Source organism: Hippoglossus hippoglossus, chromosome 23, assembly GCF_009819705.1.
Source record: "Hippoglossus hippoglossus isolate fHipHip1 chromosome 23, fHipHip1.pri, whole genome shotgun sequence".
In the NCBI taxonomy this organism is placed as follows: Eukaryota; Metazoa; Chordata; class Actinopteri; order Pleuronectiformes; family Pleuronectidae; genus Hippoglossus; species Hippoglossus hippoglossus.
Window position 1 is genome coordinate 15,469,167 of NC_047173.1, and position 16,476 is coordinate 15,485,642.

Consider the following 16,476-nt stretch of genomic DNA (forward strand, 5'->3'; position numbering starts at 1 on the left):
TCAGTAGAAATCCTCGCCCTCCAACAATAATACTTACAAAATAAAGGCTGACTGCTCCAAGTAAAATCACTTCAGCTGAGTTCAATAGCTATTATTCATGTCCCACTTCTCCAGCCCATGCACCCGGCTCCTGTAGGTGAAGACTTTGAGTTGAGGAGAACACTGAGAGGAGCTTTGTCAATGTTACAGCTCTTTGGTTTTGTTTGCATCCACCTTTTATCATCAGCTGATAACGAGCAACACTTTGCACAAGAGCTTGTCGATCAAATGTTGCCAAGGCTCGATCGGGACTTCTGCAACTTTTGAACTCACCGATGCCCCCGAGCACATCTGGACAAAAGTGCAGGTTTTGGTTCATTTACCTAAAATGTGTCTACAAAAGTCTCTTATTACCTCCACACAGGTTATGATTTCACCCCTGTCAGTCTGTTGATTTGTTGGTTGGTTGGTTGGTTAGTTAGCTAGTATGTTGACTGGTTGGTTGGCTGCTTGCTTGGTTGGCTGGTATGTTAGTTGGTTGGTTAATTTGTTGGTTGGTTAGTTGGTATGTTGGTTGGTTGGTTGATCAGCAGGATTATGCAAAAACAGCTGAGCTGAATTCCATGAAACTTAGTTGAAAGATGGGACAAAGGTCAAGAAAGAACCCATTATATTTTGGCGCAGCTTCGGAGAAAGGCATCGTTTGAATTTTACCATTTTATCAATTGAGTGGTGAGTGTCAGTGTGTGTGTGTGTGTGTGTGTGTGTGTGAGGACAGCAGATTTCAGAGCTCTGAGAAAATGACGGACCTTTGCCATCTGCATTATCAGTGAGTTTTACCGTCTCGACTCTGAGACTCAGTCAAGTCATTAACAAGATGTAACGTGTTAATTAGTGAGAGGTGCATTTAGATGGATTTGTCACATTTGGTCAAAACCAGGGATAAACTGTCTCAATCTGCTTCCAGTCTGTGTGCTGAGATAATCTAACAGTCTCCCGGTCGTAGCTTCATGAATCAAAATGAAAGCAAATTCGCTAATCAAACTATTCCTTTAATATGACTCACTATTAGTCTCAGTTTTGAGGTTTTCACACGTGTCCCTGACCTTTTGTCCATCATAGGATTTAGTTCAGCCCTGTGCAGCCATTCAGAGAAAAGGACTCACTATGACCAGTCTCTGTCTCCGTCCTGTCGCCTGCTGTCTTCATTTCAACATGTGGATTTTGTGAGAAGACATGTAGGATTAATTTCCGGCCCTTTCACCTCTTGTGAGTCTTCTTGACCTCGCTCTGTGATGTGGAGGGAATTACAGCCCATCGTGTTTTCCCCTCTTTGGCCATTTGAATTCATCGAATTCCAAAATAGATTAAATAAACCCATTCAGCTTCTTCTTTACACAGGAACAACATCGATGGAGTCATAGCACATTTCTTTTTAACGTCTTGTGACCTTTGGCCCTTACCACGGACGCACCCCTGCAGGAGACATGATGCCTTTTTACCTCTAACAATCAAGCAGAATCACTCCCTCAGTATATAACGCAGCCGAAAGCCCAGTAGCTACAGTCGTCAGTCGAGCTGAGATCAGTCACGGCCTTCAGAACCAAATATTGTAGATACCATGATCTCAGTCTCCTCTGTCGTTTTTACTCTGGTGCTGTTTTCTGAGCTGAACAGCCCCTTGGTGACTGTAGCTTCACCTACGACTAAAGTAGAAGATGGTGTAATAGAGCCAGACGGCCTGAGTTCCTTTCTGGGTGACGAACCCATGATCGAGCAGGCCATGGTCCCGCCTGTGTACAGAGGAAGCCTCATGCTGGACAACAGCATCAGGGATGGAGAGGGGAACCCTAAGATCTTCATCATCTCGGTGAGTAACGTCACATATTTTTTATACCCATTATATTTAGCTATAGTTTATTAGCTATAATGGGTCAAACAAGGACCAATGCTTTAAAGACCAGTTATAAACCAGCTTGGTTCACAGCTTTAGTTCGGCCAAAGGGATTTTTCAAAACCTGGCACCGTTTTTTATCAATAGATTTATTTGAAACCGATGAATACAATGAAAGTAACTTGAATTTCACTGCTTGAAAAAGAATTGTACCCTTGGACCAATTAAAATAAACAGGAATATTTCCTATACATGTCATGATGCAAATGGACAGCGTGTTTAATTAGATCTAAATCTCCACATCTCCAGTTTGTTACACAAACTTTAAGTAATTCACTTGAACTTTTCCTCTTTGAAAATCCATTATCCTCCATTGTATTGGAATAAAAAATCTCAAAATCGTCGTAAAATGGCTCGACTCCACAAGAGGTACCCAGAAAATAGTTTCATCATTTGGGTGAACCAATCCTTTGGTGTTTTTAGATTCAATTCAATTCCACCAGCTATTTAGAGGCTTCTCGGTTAATTCATACCAAATAAGTCGTCTGGCGTTTCTCCATCGTCTCCGTCCCTCATCACGTATCAGCACCATTCACTGTGTGAGATTTCTCTCTACAAACAACCTCAGCTATGACTAAAGCTCAACAACAACAAAGAGCACAGTACCTCCATCCTGTGCTCGAACATTTGACCTCATCCTCGTGTCCACCGTTGAGTCTATATTTCACACACGTCTATGAAAATCTTTTATGACAGCACTGGAAAATGGGACGTACCACAAGCTGAAAAGGTCAAACGATCACAAGCCCATAAAGCCTATAAATTTATTGGAATCTCAGTGGGAGGAATGATTATATATCTGTGCTTCCACAAACGTTCGGTTGCTATGTGTAAAGGGTTTATCTGGCGGCTGGGTCCCCTGTGTGTAATGAACATGGTGGTTATCTCTGTGGTAATGGCTAACAGGCAGCCATGGTGGAGAGAACAAAGTCATCTGGGTGAGCCGGGGCCGTGGAGGAAAACGGGCCACTGTGATGCCGTAAAAACCGAGGGAAACACATTTCTTCCATTCGGGGGGGTTCCTGTGGCTTGGATCAGCTGCTGAGAGGCAGATCCAACACCTGTGCTGCAAGTGAAAGAGATTATCTTTAAAAGCTGCCTCTGGACGATCCAGAGTTCACAACCTGTCGCATCTGTGTGGTCGTGCGCTGTCACACGTAACCACCGATCACTGCTGCGTTTCAGGACATGAGGCAGAAGGGACACGGGATTCGGGGGCTGAACTCGGGCCTCACCCGGAGCCTTCCTCTCCTCGCGGACCACAAGCTGAGCCACACTCCGGCCGGGTACAGTTTCAAAATGGATCGAAGAGACACCGACTTCAACAGTGAGTATCTGGAAAATCCCCTCTCATCAGTTTACCATTTCTATTTCCTTCACTGATCAAATCTCTGTAATCTTTCCCTCGTTCTCCCAGTGCTGCGGTGCATGATAGGACGAGTGTACCGACCCTGCTGGGAATCTTCCAGCGGCACCTGAACGTGCAGCGGAGAGCTCTTCCTCGGGTCTTACACTGAAATGCATTTCTATGTAGAAAAGAAGGAGTGTAAAACAAACATGTACAACAAAATAAAACTTTATTAAAATTCACAAGCATATTTACAGTGTTGATTTCATTGGGATATTACAGATCAAATAACTGTAGAATCACTGAATTGAGGTTTACTGACCAAAACATAATGTATTCAAGTTGAAACCACTTACATTTCAATACGGGTAAAAACAGTGCAACTTAAACTTGTCCAGAAATGCTTCATAAGTCCGTTTAAAAAAAGTAAACAACTAATCTTCATGATATATTAAGTTATAAAGTAATTTATCAAAACAGAAAGTCACCACTTCCTGCTTCTCAAATGTGAAAACGTTCTGTTTAAGAACAGTTTGACATTTTGGTGACCAAACTTTTCCCACTGTCATTATCAAGAGTTTAGAAGAGATAAGAAAAAGGAAACAATCATAATCAGTCAGAATAAAATAGGGAATCAACTCCATTTGACAGAATGAAGTGTGTGTGCATGATGCTTAGACTCTGAAGAAGCTGGTTAACTTCCCCTGTCCCGATATCAGCTTCTTCTTACCCGCGGCCTTGCCGACTTTCTTGCCAGGCACTTTGACCGAGACACTCGTGGTTCGTTTCTTCTCCGGCGGCCGGTTCTCTGATCCTCCGTGTTGGTCAGAATCCACCTGCTTCCTCTTGTTGCCCTTGCTCTGCGTGTTATCGCCGGCTTTCTGTCCGTCGCCCGGGCCTGCACCTCTGGTCAGGGCATTTCCACTTCTTGGCTTGAGCGCAGCCCCCTGCTGGATGCCACTCTGCTCCTTATTTGGACATTCAGAGGGAGGCTTGGCTGAGGGAAAAAAAAAAGAAATCAAAAGCAAGTGTGAAAACTTTTGGAAGCAAAAAAAACAAGGGGGGAAAATGATGTGATGAAATTGCTGACGTTAGCTGCTAGTTGAAGCAGGCGCTGTGTTTATTCTACGAAGTTGAAATTTAACATTTGTCATGTAACCTGATGGAGCAGAGCCTGAATTCCCCTGAAACAAAAGACAGGAGGGGAAATGGGCAAAAGGTCTGTGCGAGTGTGTGTGTGTTTTACTACAGATGTGGGGGTGTGCAGGTTTTATAGAACGGGGATTCATTTAATGGCTAATGGTAAGTACTGGTCCCAGGGCTGGGACTGTGCAGGGTTCAAGGCTGGAGCTGGGAAGGTGAGCCTGGGCCTCGGTCCAGCTCTGTGGCGTCAGAGGAAACAGAAATATATCCCAGCAGAAAGGGAACGCTGCTCCACTCGTACAAAAAGTACCCATAGTATTTCCAGAAGTGAAGTTTGTACCTGTGCTTCTTCCCTCCGCACCAGAGCAGCTCTCCTCATCCACAGCTGGAGTGGTCCTGACCTTTGGCGCAGGGTGCACGCAGGTTGGAACCTGGCTGCTGCTGGGGAACTCCAGCACACGGTTGAGTGGCAGTTCCTCTTCCTTGTATGTGCACGCAAACTGGGATCGCATGGCTTTGTCTTTAGCCTGGAATGAATAAAAAGATAACGTTGATGCAGCTGATATGGTGTCATGGTTAATGATGAAGGATGGAAGTTTCTGGCTGAAAAAAAACAAACAAACATACTCTCTGGGTTTTTCCTTTTGGCGTTTTAATTAATTCCCACTTCTGCACGTATTAGACAACTTAAAATGTACCTTTCTGTGCCAAGTTTCATGGCACTCCATCGATCCATTTAACTCAAAGTGGTTGAAGGTCAGGGGATCACCAAGTTATTACGAATCATCATCAGGGGACCATGAATATCTTGTAATCTACTGGTCAAAACATCCCACCAACATCTGGCTTTTGTCTGCAATGGGAATGGATACAACTCACTCCCGGGTCAAATGACTCCGCGGGGTTTTAATCGGCTTTGGCTCCGATCGACACTGATGGAAAAAGACACTGGGTGAACGCGCTAATTGGGCCGGACAGCGAGGTGAGAGAGCTTCTCAGGGGCATTCGTGACGTTGGACAAGATTCACTGGTTTCCATCTGTATCTTTTTTGTTTGACACCTAGTTAGCAGCATTTCACCAAACATACTGGTGGAAGGATGAGGTATCGGTCAGGGAAGAACCCATTGGAGATGAGGGGTGTTTGACATTTACACAGATTTCCCAGGAGAATAATTCATTAATCTAGATTTCTTTTTTAAAAGGCAGACATATTTCAGGTACTGATATGAGTGTGTGCAACTTGGTTTGATTGAATTTAAGGGGACTGGTTGGTCTCTGGGGAGGTTTGTGATTTACTAGATTTTCAAATCATACCTCTCTGTATTTTTACAACTGATGAGCACCTTAGTCACTGATAAAAGTTGATAAAACATGCATCAGTCCGACTTTCACATCAAACAGTAGGCACAGTTATCACTTATATTTCTAAGACTGCAGCTCCTCATTAAAAAGCCTTCTCGGACAGTCTAGTTAGATATAACAAAGTGAATGATACTGAAGACTTCAATCCCGGCCCTGGGGCACACAGATCCACGGCTTTTCATCCACTGTTTGATCTACGCCTGCTTGGGATTATCACAATCCAAGGATTTCACCCTTCAGGCCAGTGGGCCACAGTAGGGAGGAGAAATCTGAGGGAAAAATGCAGCGGGCAAAGCTGGGTGGGCCTGCGAAGCACAAAGGGATCAAAGCCTTTGTGCTTTTCTAAATTACTTCTTAAAAGAGCACCTAAGACAACGGCAACCTTAAGGCCGGGGGCACACTTCAATAACGGGGCTAGAAATGTACGCTGCCCTGGTTGCATGCTAATGAAAAAAAAAATACCTGAAATGCCCCGGAAACAATGGGAGGGGGTGGAAGAGTGAACACGGCCAAACCACGACTGACGGAGAACATCTAATCCAATTACAACAGGTGGGAGCCCTACATGGCACCGTGTGGTCAGACAGTCCTCATGCCTCTGCAGACGACTCTCCTGGAATAACCCCGCACACCGCCTGACCAGACGCCGGAGACACCTGACCGAGACATTCCTGATAGCGCTTCCAGAACCAGGTGCAGGCGGTTCCTGCAGCTCTGTGTATCGACATGTGTTCTCACGCTCAGGTGATAGAAGCGAGAACGGGTAACAGGTGCAGCTATTGTGTTTATCACCAGAGAGTCGCTCAGGAAATAAAACGTATATTCTGGAGTATTATCGTGCAATCAAATGAGTCTTCCCACAAATACCATTTCCAATATAGCAGGCGAGCAGCAATGAATTGGCATTAGGAGCTTTACTCCAGGTTGTTTTCCTACGTTTGGATCATCTGTGGCACGGAGGGAAATATCTGGAAATGCCCCAAAAGCAGAAACTAGATCTGTCCATATCTGTGTGTGCCAGTTGACGTCAGCGCATGATGAAACCGCTGGAGAAGTACGGGATAAAGTCTTTCAGCAGACAACAGGAAACAATAACCTTTCAAGTTTCCCTTGCTAGTCGAGTTACGCGACTGATATGGCATCTTCAAAGTGAAATTGATGCAGAAAGCTTCCGCTCACCGAGTTCAGGAAGCGGTGAGCTGCCCAGGGACCATTACGGCGCACTCAAACAGGAAGGCAGCCAGATTGTGGGGAGCTAAAATGACATCTGCTAGCGCAATCAAATAAAGGAGCCATTTAACAAAATGTGTTTCGCATACATGTTCAAAAGGAGTTCACACAGCGGAGCTACTTAAAGTTAAAAGATCAGTCCTACCTCAAGACCTAAAGCTAACGTTGTCAGTGTTTGTGGGGATGACTCAGCAGCGGTGGAGGAGGAAAGAGCAGATGCTTAAGTAAATGTTGCAAAACCGCACGGTAAAAAACAACTACAAGTCGTGTATTCATATTTTATTCACATTATTATCTGGAAATAATAACATAATGGGCCCTTTCAGTGTAATATTATAAAAATGATGTTATTGGACTACTATAACGGATGTGGTTAAATATAAGGAGCATAAAGCTGGAGCTGTATATCCAACAGATAATGGATTTTTGAGGCTGATATTGAGTTTTAAAAACCCAATAACAACGAACAAGCACATATTATATATCTGTTTAAAACAGTATAAATGGATTTACACTCCTGTAACATCGTGGGACAGATGATCATCATCAATGCAGCAGAACCTACATTACCCACAATGCAACTGTAATAGTTTAATGGGAAAGCTTCTCCTTCTGTCTCCGTTTATAGACTGGGCCCCTACTGGGTGGGTGTGTGTTATAATAACTGCAACTTCAAACCATTTAAGAGTCCAAAGACCAAATCTCAAAGACGTAAACAGGAGAAACTGATATCAGGTAAACAGTGAGCTGCCCTGTGAACTGGGGGTAATGGGGGAACGCATCATCGGGATTGGTTAATGGTCTGAATTCCCCTCGAATAAGTAATTTTGTGCAGCGGATTTAAACTTCACCCTCAAACCAACACCGAGAGCTAAAGCACAGCTGTGCAAACGGGAACGGTGGAAGTCAGTTAAGATGGGAGCTTCAGCTAAGCAAATAAATAATAATACCGAGGAGAAATTACAGGATATAAAGACATTATTTTCAATGTTTGCACATCTGATTCAATTTGAGGTAAGTGATGGTTTAGATTTGGCGCCCTGGGACAGAGGGGGGCCCACGTTACCTTGGGTTTGAGCAGGTCCAGCCGGCTCTGGACTCGGTTCTTCAGGGGCTGTGGAGAACATCCCGTGGACACTTCAGGAGATCTGCGGAGCGAGTCATGGAGGAAGAGCAAAGAGTTGACAAATCACGTTTACAGGGAAGGTTATGGTCTCACTAATCTAGAACTGAGCTGATGCTTGGTTTTTTACAACAACTTGGATCTGAGCCATTCCATGTCATCCACCTCAGACATAATGTAGCCCCCCCGACCACAGGCAGTGGATATTTTTTTTTACAATATTTTTATTTCAGACGTTTGACCAGAGAAATTGTTCCAGTGTGGTGTGGGAGGATTTTCCTCCATATGGTTTCAGTGGGGAGTTGTAGGTCTCATGATGCTGTTGCAGGGGCTTTCCCACACGGACTGAATCCTGCTAGTAGTGAAAATGGTCAAGTCCAAATCAATGTGTGAAGGATTTTTAAAAGTGAAACACTTTGTTAATTTTTCTACTTGTAACAATCCTGTTGTTTCATTGTCGATTTATCTGTTTAAATGTCCACAAATTACCGCAAATGTCCTAAAATATCAGAAAACAATTAGAAATGTCACAATTTCCTGGAACTTAAGTTACTCTGAAAGTGTTGAGTTTTGGTAACACGGTAATATTTTCATATATTTGCATGGTAACACTTGCTAATTGGCACTAAAGGTAAAAACTACATCAGTGCCATCACCAGGCCACATTTTTAATTCACTAATTAGCACCATCATCTGTAGTTAATTTGTGCCAATTAGCACTAACCTTAGCAGATGATGATGAGGTTTTTGGTAATGAACCACATATTTGATGATGGCGCTAGATGAGGATAATTAGTCAGTCGGATTCATCATCTGGAAACAATGGATGTAAAAAACAAAAAAAGCCATCCAATAGACATGGAAATGTTTTATTCTGGACCAAAGTGATGAGCCCAACAGATTGAGGTTTCCATCCTCTGAGCCGTGCAGCCAGCACGGCTGAAAACCTGCATTTGATATAACCGTTACCAATAAAGAAATATACTGCGCTGTTAAAAAACACAAAAGGCTATTACTGGATGCTGCGACCAACCTGAACAACGTGAGGACGCATGTTCCCTCAGCTCCACCGAGGTCGGGCTGCTCCTCAGACAACAGGTCGGCCTTGTTGGCACACGGCGGCGTCAGGGCTTCCTCGTCCAGCAGCGCCATCAGCACCTTCACGGTGTCCCGACCTCCGAAGGCAGTGGCGTGATTCACTGCGTACGCTCTCGGCTGCGGAGCAAAACAAGTACAATCAGTGCACTGTGGGCTCACATGGCCGAGTGTGGGGGAAGATGAAGTGCCTTCTGGACCAATCTATGGACGTCAGTTAGGAGACACAAAAGCCAAAACTGTGGCAGAGGTTTTACATTACCCTGGCAGGGCTTATCCCCGTCCCGCTTCCACTGGCAGCCCGTTTCTGGATCTCGTGTATCTGGCAGATCCTCTCCTTCAGCTCCTTTGTCGTCTCCTCGGCTGCAGCGTACAACGCGTCTCCGCTGCTGCGTCCCTTCACCAGCGCCGCCCTGATGGCCGCCACTAGCTTGGCTCCGCATACGCTGAAATTACAGTGACACTCACGTTGACATCTGCTGGGGAGAGCTACACTGTGCCATAGGTTGAGAGGAGAAAAAAAAAAATAACTGCATTTGTTTTGGAAAGACTCTCCTGGAGGAGCACACACACACACACACACACACACACACACACACACACACACACACACACACACACACACACACACACACACACACACACACACACACACACACACACACACACACACACACACACACACACACACACACACACACACACACACACACACACACACACACACACACACACACACACTTTCATCTGGATGGAATTAATAGTGTTCAAAAGTTCAGCCAATATTTGCCAACATGAATAACTCTCCCCTAAAGCTGAAAAGCCAGGGCCGTGGTCTGAATGTCTTCAAAAGATATACGGCAGCTTCACTTTCAATTAATTGGACACTGACTTTAAGGGCTCAGAGTAATTGTTTCTGTGTTAACATCCAGTTGAGCTTTATTTCACTGTAACGCGGCCGTGCCAATGCTAACAGTTACGAAGCAGAAAATATGCTCCAAATCCCCGTTAGAGTCACTGGGGGCCCTGGACACTGTCACTGCGCTCACAGATGCACCGTCAGCGAAGAAGCTCCAGGGACATTCCTCCTTAAAGCTTTCTGGGGATTGTTTTTTCGTCCACGCTCGCACACTGCGTTCGCCACATGTCCAAAAATCACAGCAACATATCACTTCTGTAGGTTTTTCGAACAGTCAAGTGCAGTAAAGCGTGTTAGGAGGGATCGCAGCAAGGTGGAGAGGCGGTGGTCCAACCCTGACCCGGCTCTGGTGCGAGCGGGCCGGGCTCGGTAACAGAATCATTTGGGAAAACAGATGTTCACTGAACAAGCGGCCCTGAACTCTCCATAGAAGGTGTTTGTATGAGGAAATGTAGTACTCCACTGAGAGAGTAGAGGCACTGCCTGTTGAAAGACGCACGTTGGCCCAGTTCGTCGGTGTTTCATCAGACGTGGAGCGCTGCGTGAACCGAGAACCCTCTGAAGAGCAGCTGGAGTCCAATCCACTACTGCACAAACATCCCAATGTATTGTTCTGGCCCCTGGGACCTCTACGGCGGGTTCCCTCAGCGGCTTCACCTCAAAGCTCAACCCTCACATGATCGACCATCTAAATCATTTCTGATAACCACTTCTGATGTGGTGCCAAATGCCCGGAACATCCGAAATAATCTGCAGCAGTATGGAGAGTGATCTGCGGCGCTCAAGGTTTGATGATAATTCATCAAAGTGAAAAGGGAACGAGCCCTTCGACAGAGACTTTGATGTGGGAAAGATGACCAGGCTTTAGCAATCCGAATGTTATCGTGAGAAGCTTAGATGGGAGTCATTACGGGGATTCCGAGGAAATAATAAGCTGCAGTGAGACAGGTGGATTTCATGATCGCAGGTGTTATTGCAGCGCGCAGCTTCCTGCCGGGCTGCGGGGATACGACTATGAGACTATAGCAGCAGAACAGCAGGGCCTCTACAGAGTCTGATTAAATCAGGTTGAAACAGAATATAACCTTAAGAAGAGAAGGAAGCAATACAAAGAAAACTCAAACACTCAATCATAAGGTTTCACTGTGCTGTGACGCCAGTTGTTGCCAGATACCAACGCGCACTTGGCTTTTCTTGCAGCAGCAGGCCACAGTGAATTAAATGTAGAAATTGTATAAAGTTGCATTGCTTGGAATGAAAATGTCATGTTTGTACCAGTATGTTCGGGGTCAGTGGTTTGATCTGAAGTGCCCTTGGGCAAGGCACTGAACCCCAATAGAAATTGGCGCGTGATTAAAAGTGCTGTGTATGTATTGATTCGCTTTATCAAAACAAAAACTATTCTCCAAACTCTATATTGTTGCCTGGGTGTCAAAAACCCGATATCTTATTTTTCAGTTCAACAGAGTTCAGTTCTTGCCCAATACAATATTAGAAACAGTTGCACTAGGTGACATGTTCCTTCAAAACTGCAGCACACACACGCATGCAAGGACGTGATTAAATATAATATTACCAAACAAATCTTTTCCCCTTAAAAAATTAAGTTAAATGAAAATTCAGCCAAAAACAGGGACAGTGGTTGGGTTTCTGGGACTCTGACCACTAAGTGAAGTTTGAAAAATCCAAAGAATGAGTTTTAATCCTCATCATTCAGAAGAGGTGACCTGGTTAAAAGAGGAAAACCCATTGTAAACAACAATTCTGAGTGGCTACGTCTGGACGACAGACAGGAAGATTGCAACAGCTCTGCGTGGCTTGATGGTCTCCTGCTCGAGTTCGAGGAATCGGTTCACCAAAGGAACTCGTCTCTGATCAGTTCCTAGAAATCTCCACGCCCTGTGGAGATCCAAAGTTTCTATCTAATCTGGTCTGGACAGATTCAGACAAATAATGATATACATCTTCCAAAGTACTGTTGGACCAGGGCCATAAACAAACCGCTGCAGAGACCGTCCAAAATCCAAAAACAAAAAACAAAACAAATGAATTCCACCAGACTCTCTCATAACATCATCTTTCACTGTAACTTCGGTAACTTTTTAAAGCCTTTAGTGTCGTATTAAATCAGCTGAATGAAATATAATATTAATGAGCAAAATTAAAAAAGGTATTGATGGGCACTTATGTTGTCTTTGGACGGAGCCATGCAGGATAGTTGTTTCTGTTTCCAGACTTTAGGCTAAGCTAATCCAACCGGCTGCAGCTTCATACTGTGAGAGAGAGTTATCAATCTTTTTTAAATCCTGGCAAGAAAGCAAACGCTCACATTTCCCAATATGACAAACTATCTACGTAACACGACAATATACCACATGTTGCACAACACAGCTGTTTTCCTCTGAGTTTTAAAAAAACGTTCACTTCTACTCCCGTTGTCAAAAATTCCAAGTGCAACCCTGCGTCACTTTTATCACCTTGATTTAAATAGAATTTAAAGCCAACAACTGAGCTGGAATCCATCAGGAATTTACAGTTCGGTCGTGAACGCAGCACATACCAGGCCCTCGCAGCAGTTACGGACGATTCTGTCACAAATGTGGAGGAGTTTCCTCCGACAGTAAAAGACGAGGAGCGAGTGGAAGTCTGGATTAAGCTGCGTTGTGTACCTTGGGTCAGGAACCTCCCCCAGGATTTCTTCCAGGTTGTCTAGAAACTGGACAAAGTCAGACAGGCCTTTGACATGCTTCCTCAGTGGGTCAGACTCAGCTGGAGCGTAGCCCTTTCCTCCGAGCTGGATGGCCCTCACGAAGGATGTCACAGCCTGCGGGGAAAAAAAATGCAAGTTGCACCAGAGAGGGTTGCTTCGAATTCTAAAAGTCTTAGTTTTGGTTTGCTTGTTACACAACGTAGGAATATATCACCGCTAAAGCCTGAGCATGTGCCGAGGGGGAACGTGTCTTACCAAGAACAGAGAAGTGTTGGCGCTCTGCGCAGCGTGCTTGACGTCGGTAAACGCCTGACGTCCAAGTGCGCGACCGGGGACATCGAGGGTTAGCGCCACGGCCATGTCATTCTTGGTATTAACGAGCAAATTCAGATAGGAGCAGAAAACCCTTCTCACTGCCATTTTCATCTGTGGATAAAATACACATTATTAAGTTACACACATCTGCAAATGCAACCAGGTTGTGCAACAGCTTCCTCCCACGGGCCATAAAGCCGTTAAACACCTGACACTGTACAGGATTCATTTGGTTTATCAATTTTAAAAAGGGTACAATCTGCATTTAAAACCGAAATATAACATGTTAATCAGAGGCGCTTTGGACAGAGCCAGACATGTTTCCCCTCGTGCTACGCTAAGCTAACCAGATGCTGGCTGGAGCCATATATTAAAACCGGACCGACAGGAGTGTGGTTTCGACTTTCTGCTGTATCTCTCCACCAGAGAGCCACTGAACGCATTCGTCAAAGTGTCAAAAGTATTCCTTTGATAAAACTGCTGGCCCGTCCACGTTGTGTTTATCAACTACCAAAAGGGACAGTAGCTTTATTGCCTGAGTAAAACCACTAAAACAGCAGCTGACAGCCTGTATTAAACTCCAAAAAATTACATCACCCGAAACCGGTGGTGCAGCAGCAGCGAGCCTCCACTAAAAACTCATAAATTTGCAAGTGACAGAGGAGTGGAGGAAAGAGACCGTGTTGCAGAAGCACTTGTCCAGCCCCACATTGTGTCGTGTTTTAAACATCTGCTTGGTAATTGAATTCACATTGCACTCTTAAATCTGAGTGATATGATATAGAGTTCCTGTCAATAAGTGCAGGATGGAATCCAGACAGAAATTAAGTATGCTTATGAAAAGTAAATGCATGGAACGTTGCCAGCGGGAGAAACAGCATTTCATATTACGAAAAAACACTTAGTACGAGGGGAAAAGGTAAAGTGGAAATAGTGGTTTTCTGTTGGGAGTTTAAACTGCGCCTTGTATTAATATATATATATATTTATATACATATATATATAGTGGGCATACCTGTGAGCTGCAGGGCCGGCTTATACTAGACGGAGTGGACGGGACCGAGGAGTCTGGCAGCCCTGAGAACTCCATCGTGCCTGTTAGGAACTCAAACAGCTGGATCTGGGCAAAATAAAACAAAAAGAAACATTAGAGAGGGAAATTAATTGGTCTAATTTCTAATTTAGTTGCCAAACTTATCCTCCACCCCTACAATCAACATCGTGGCGCCCCCGCTCACCGGGCTCACGGGCTCCTCTGGGTCAGCGTTCACTTGTCTCAGCTGTTTGTACATGCGGAGGACATCAACCAGGTCCACCGTGTTGGAGTGTTTCAGGAAAGACTCGTACGCCTCCACGATGAGATCATAGTTATCCAAGCGTGCAGAGTCGGGGGCCGGCAGGTGAAGTTTGCCGAACAGTAAGTGTTTCCAGGCCATCAGGACATCACTCAGAGACACTTTGAACTCGCCGCGGTGCTGTCACGGGGAGAGAGAAAACAGTTAGAGCAGCAGCCCTAATTAGTGATGGCCTGGAACCAATCACTTCAAAAGCAGAGAGACCAAAAACTGGGCCGTGAGCGGACTCCGCCGGAAACCAGCGGTAATGTCATCAGTTATAGATGCGATGACAGGCAGCCTGATGGTTCAATTGAGCTATGTCATGACGATGATGTGAAATGGGCTCGTGTTGCCTCGTCTCCGGGACACCAGATGACTTGGAGCCCTCCAAATGTTTTCAGTGTGTTATTCTGTTATTAGTCAAAAGTGTTTTGACTTTTGCTTTCATTTGCCAGTTTACAGCCGTTTGTTCACCAGATTAAAGCCAACTGCAACATATTAACTCAGCCCATGAAGCCATATTAGGTTATCAACCGCCCCGGTTCAAGAACTGGTCAGTTTGCGTTCCTAGAAAGTGAGAATTGAACTTTTTGTTGAACTATTCCTTTGTGGTGTTGGACATTATTGGCTTCTTAACCCTAACCCTTTTAGCTGTAGTGAGGAGGTGGACACAAACACATCAGTGAGATTTCTCTGCTCATAAAGAAGAATTTAAACTCAATCTTAAACTCAAAACGTGTCTTTGAATGTATAGGGAATAATAACGTGACATTTAATGAGATAATTATTGCTACTGACTTGTGTAAAGTCTTATCTTGACATAGTTTGTAAGTATTTAAGATTTCCCAGTCATTTGCTGGTTAACATCATTTTGGACAAAGGATTAAAGCCCGACTCCAACATGTTAACTAACCCAAAAGAGCCACAGAGGATTATTCCCCCAGTACAAGAACTGGTCAGTCTACAGAGTGATGAATGTATTAGTACTTTATTGATATTATGTACTTTTTAGGGGTATTTTAACTTCAAAAACAAAATATTTGTGGTAATACTGTTATAATATTGTTGTAATACTGTTATTTTGTTGATGTGTTCAGTTACATCTATTGCACTTCTGTCCATCCTGGGAGAGGGATCCTCACGTCTCTGGCCCCCCCCCCACGGTTAATAGGTTTACTTTGGTAGTTTTACTCTTGATGTGGGTTAAGAACAGAAGGTGTCGCACCTTGCTAAGCCCTATGAGACTAATTGGGATTTGTTAATATGGGCTATACACATTGATTGGTTGATTGGTTGATTGATTGATTGATGCACATTTGCCACTGTCTCGTTCCTTTTGGTTGAAATGAATAAAGCGGGGGGGGGTTTGCATGGAGGGGACTTGATCATTACCTGTTTGTTCACTTCAGCGATGGCCAGCTGCAGCACCATCATCATGCCATCGGCCCCGTGCACGGTGGTCCTCTCGGACTCCAGAACCCGGGGACACTCCCTCCTGAAGGTTTTCACCAGCAGCTGCAGACGGTCTCCTAAAGCCTCCATTGCTCCCTGGACCAGACACAAACAGGAAGTAACTCAACAAGTGTGAAACCACTTTGTAACCTCGAGTGAGCCACACAAACAACACTGGTGTGACTTGATTGGACTTGAGAGGACAATGAATGACTTGATAACAGAGTTGTAGTTGTTTCCTTTCCCACTTCCCCTGTAAAGAGAACGTAACTTCCGTGTTTCTCAGCTTCTCCCCACACACACACACACTCATAACAGTTTATTAAATACATATAAATGTGTTTAAATCACAAACAGGGTTAATATCATCGTGCAAACCTCAGATGACGCAGCAGCCTCCGTGAACACACGTCCGAGACAACAGCAGCTGATTTCAAATTTTAAATCGCCGATGACGTTTGAGCCATTTTAACCAATCAGCTTGTCGCATACAACGACGGGCGCGTTC

At 44.6% G+C, this 16,476-nt stretch overlaps 2 protein-coding genes across 2 annotated transcripts; one reads left to right on the forward strand and one right to left on the reverse strand.

Moving 5' to 3' along the window:
- Nucleotides 1–1,533: 1,533 nt before the first annotated feature.
- Nucleotides 1,534–3,531, forward strand: pmch (pro-melanin-concentrating hormone). Its single transcript, XM_034578005.1, has 3 exons — nucleotides 1,534–1,849; nucleotides 3,119–3,260; nucleotides 3,351–3,531. Exons 1-3 carry the CDS (start codon nucleotides 1,601–1,603, stop codon nucleotides 3,410–3,412), a joined length of 453 nt encoding a protein of 150 aa, XP_034433896.1. The 5' UTR covers nucleotides 1,534–1,600; the 3' UTR covers nucleotides 3,413–3,531.
- parpbp (PARP1 binding protein) lies at nucleotides 3,494–16,454 on the reverse strand. Its single transcript, XM_034577957.1, has 11 exons — nucleotides 16,347–16,454; nucleotides 15,909–16,064; nucleotides 14,418–14,654; nucleotides 14,195–14,299; nucleotides 13,120–13,290; nucleotides 12,824–12,978; nucleotides 9,498–9,681; nucleotides 9,174–9,355; nucleotides 8,084–8,165; nucleotides 4,765–4,951; nucleotides 3,494–4,278 (listed from the first exon to the last, which is right to left on the reverse strand). The coding sequence occupies exons 2-11, from the start codon at nucleotides 16,056–16,058 to the stop codon at nucleotides 3,956–3,958; spliced, it is 1,776 nt and encodes a 591-aa protein (XP_034433848.1). The 5' UTR covers nucleotides 16,059–16,064; nucleotides 16,347–16,454; the 3' UTR covers nucleotides 3,494–3,955.
- Between the last annotated feature and the right edge of the window lie 22 nt (nucleotides 16,455–16,476).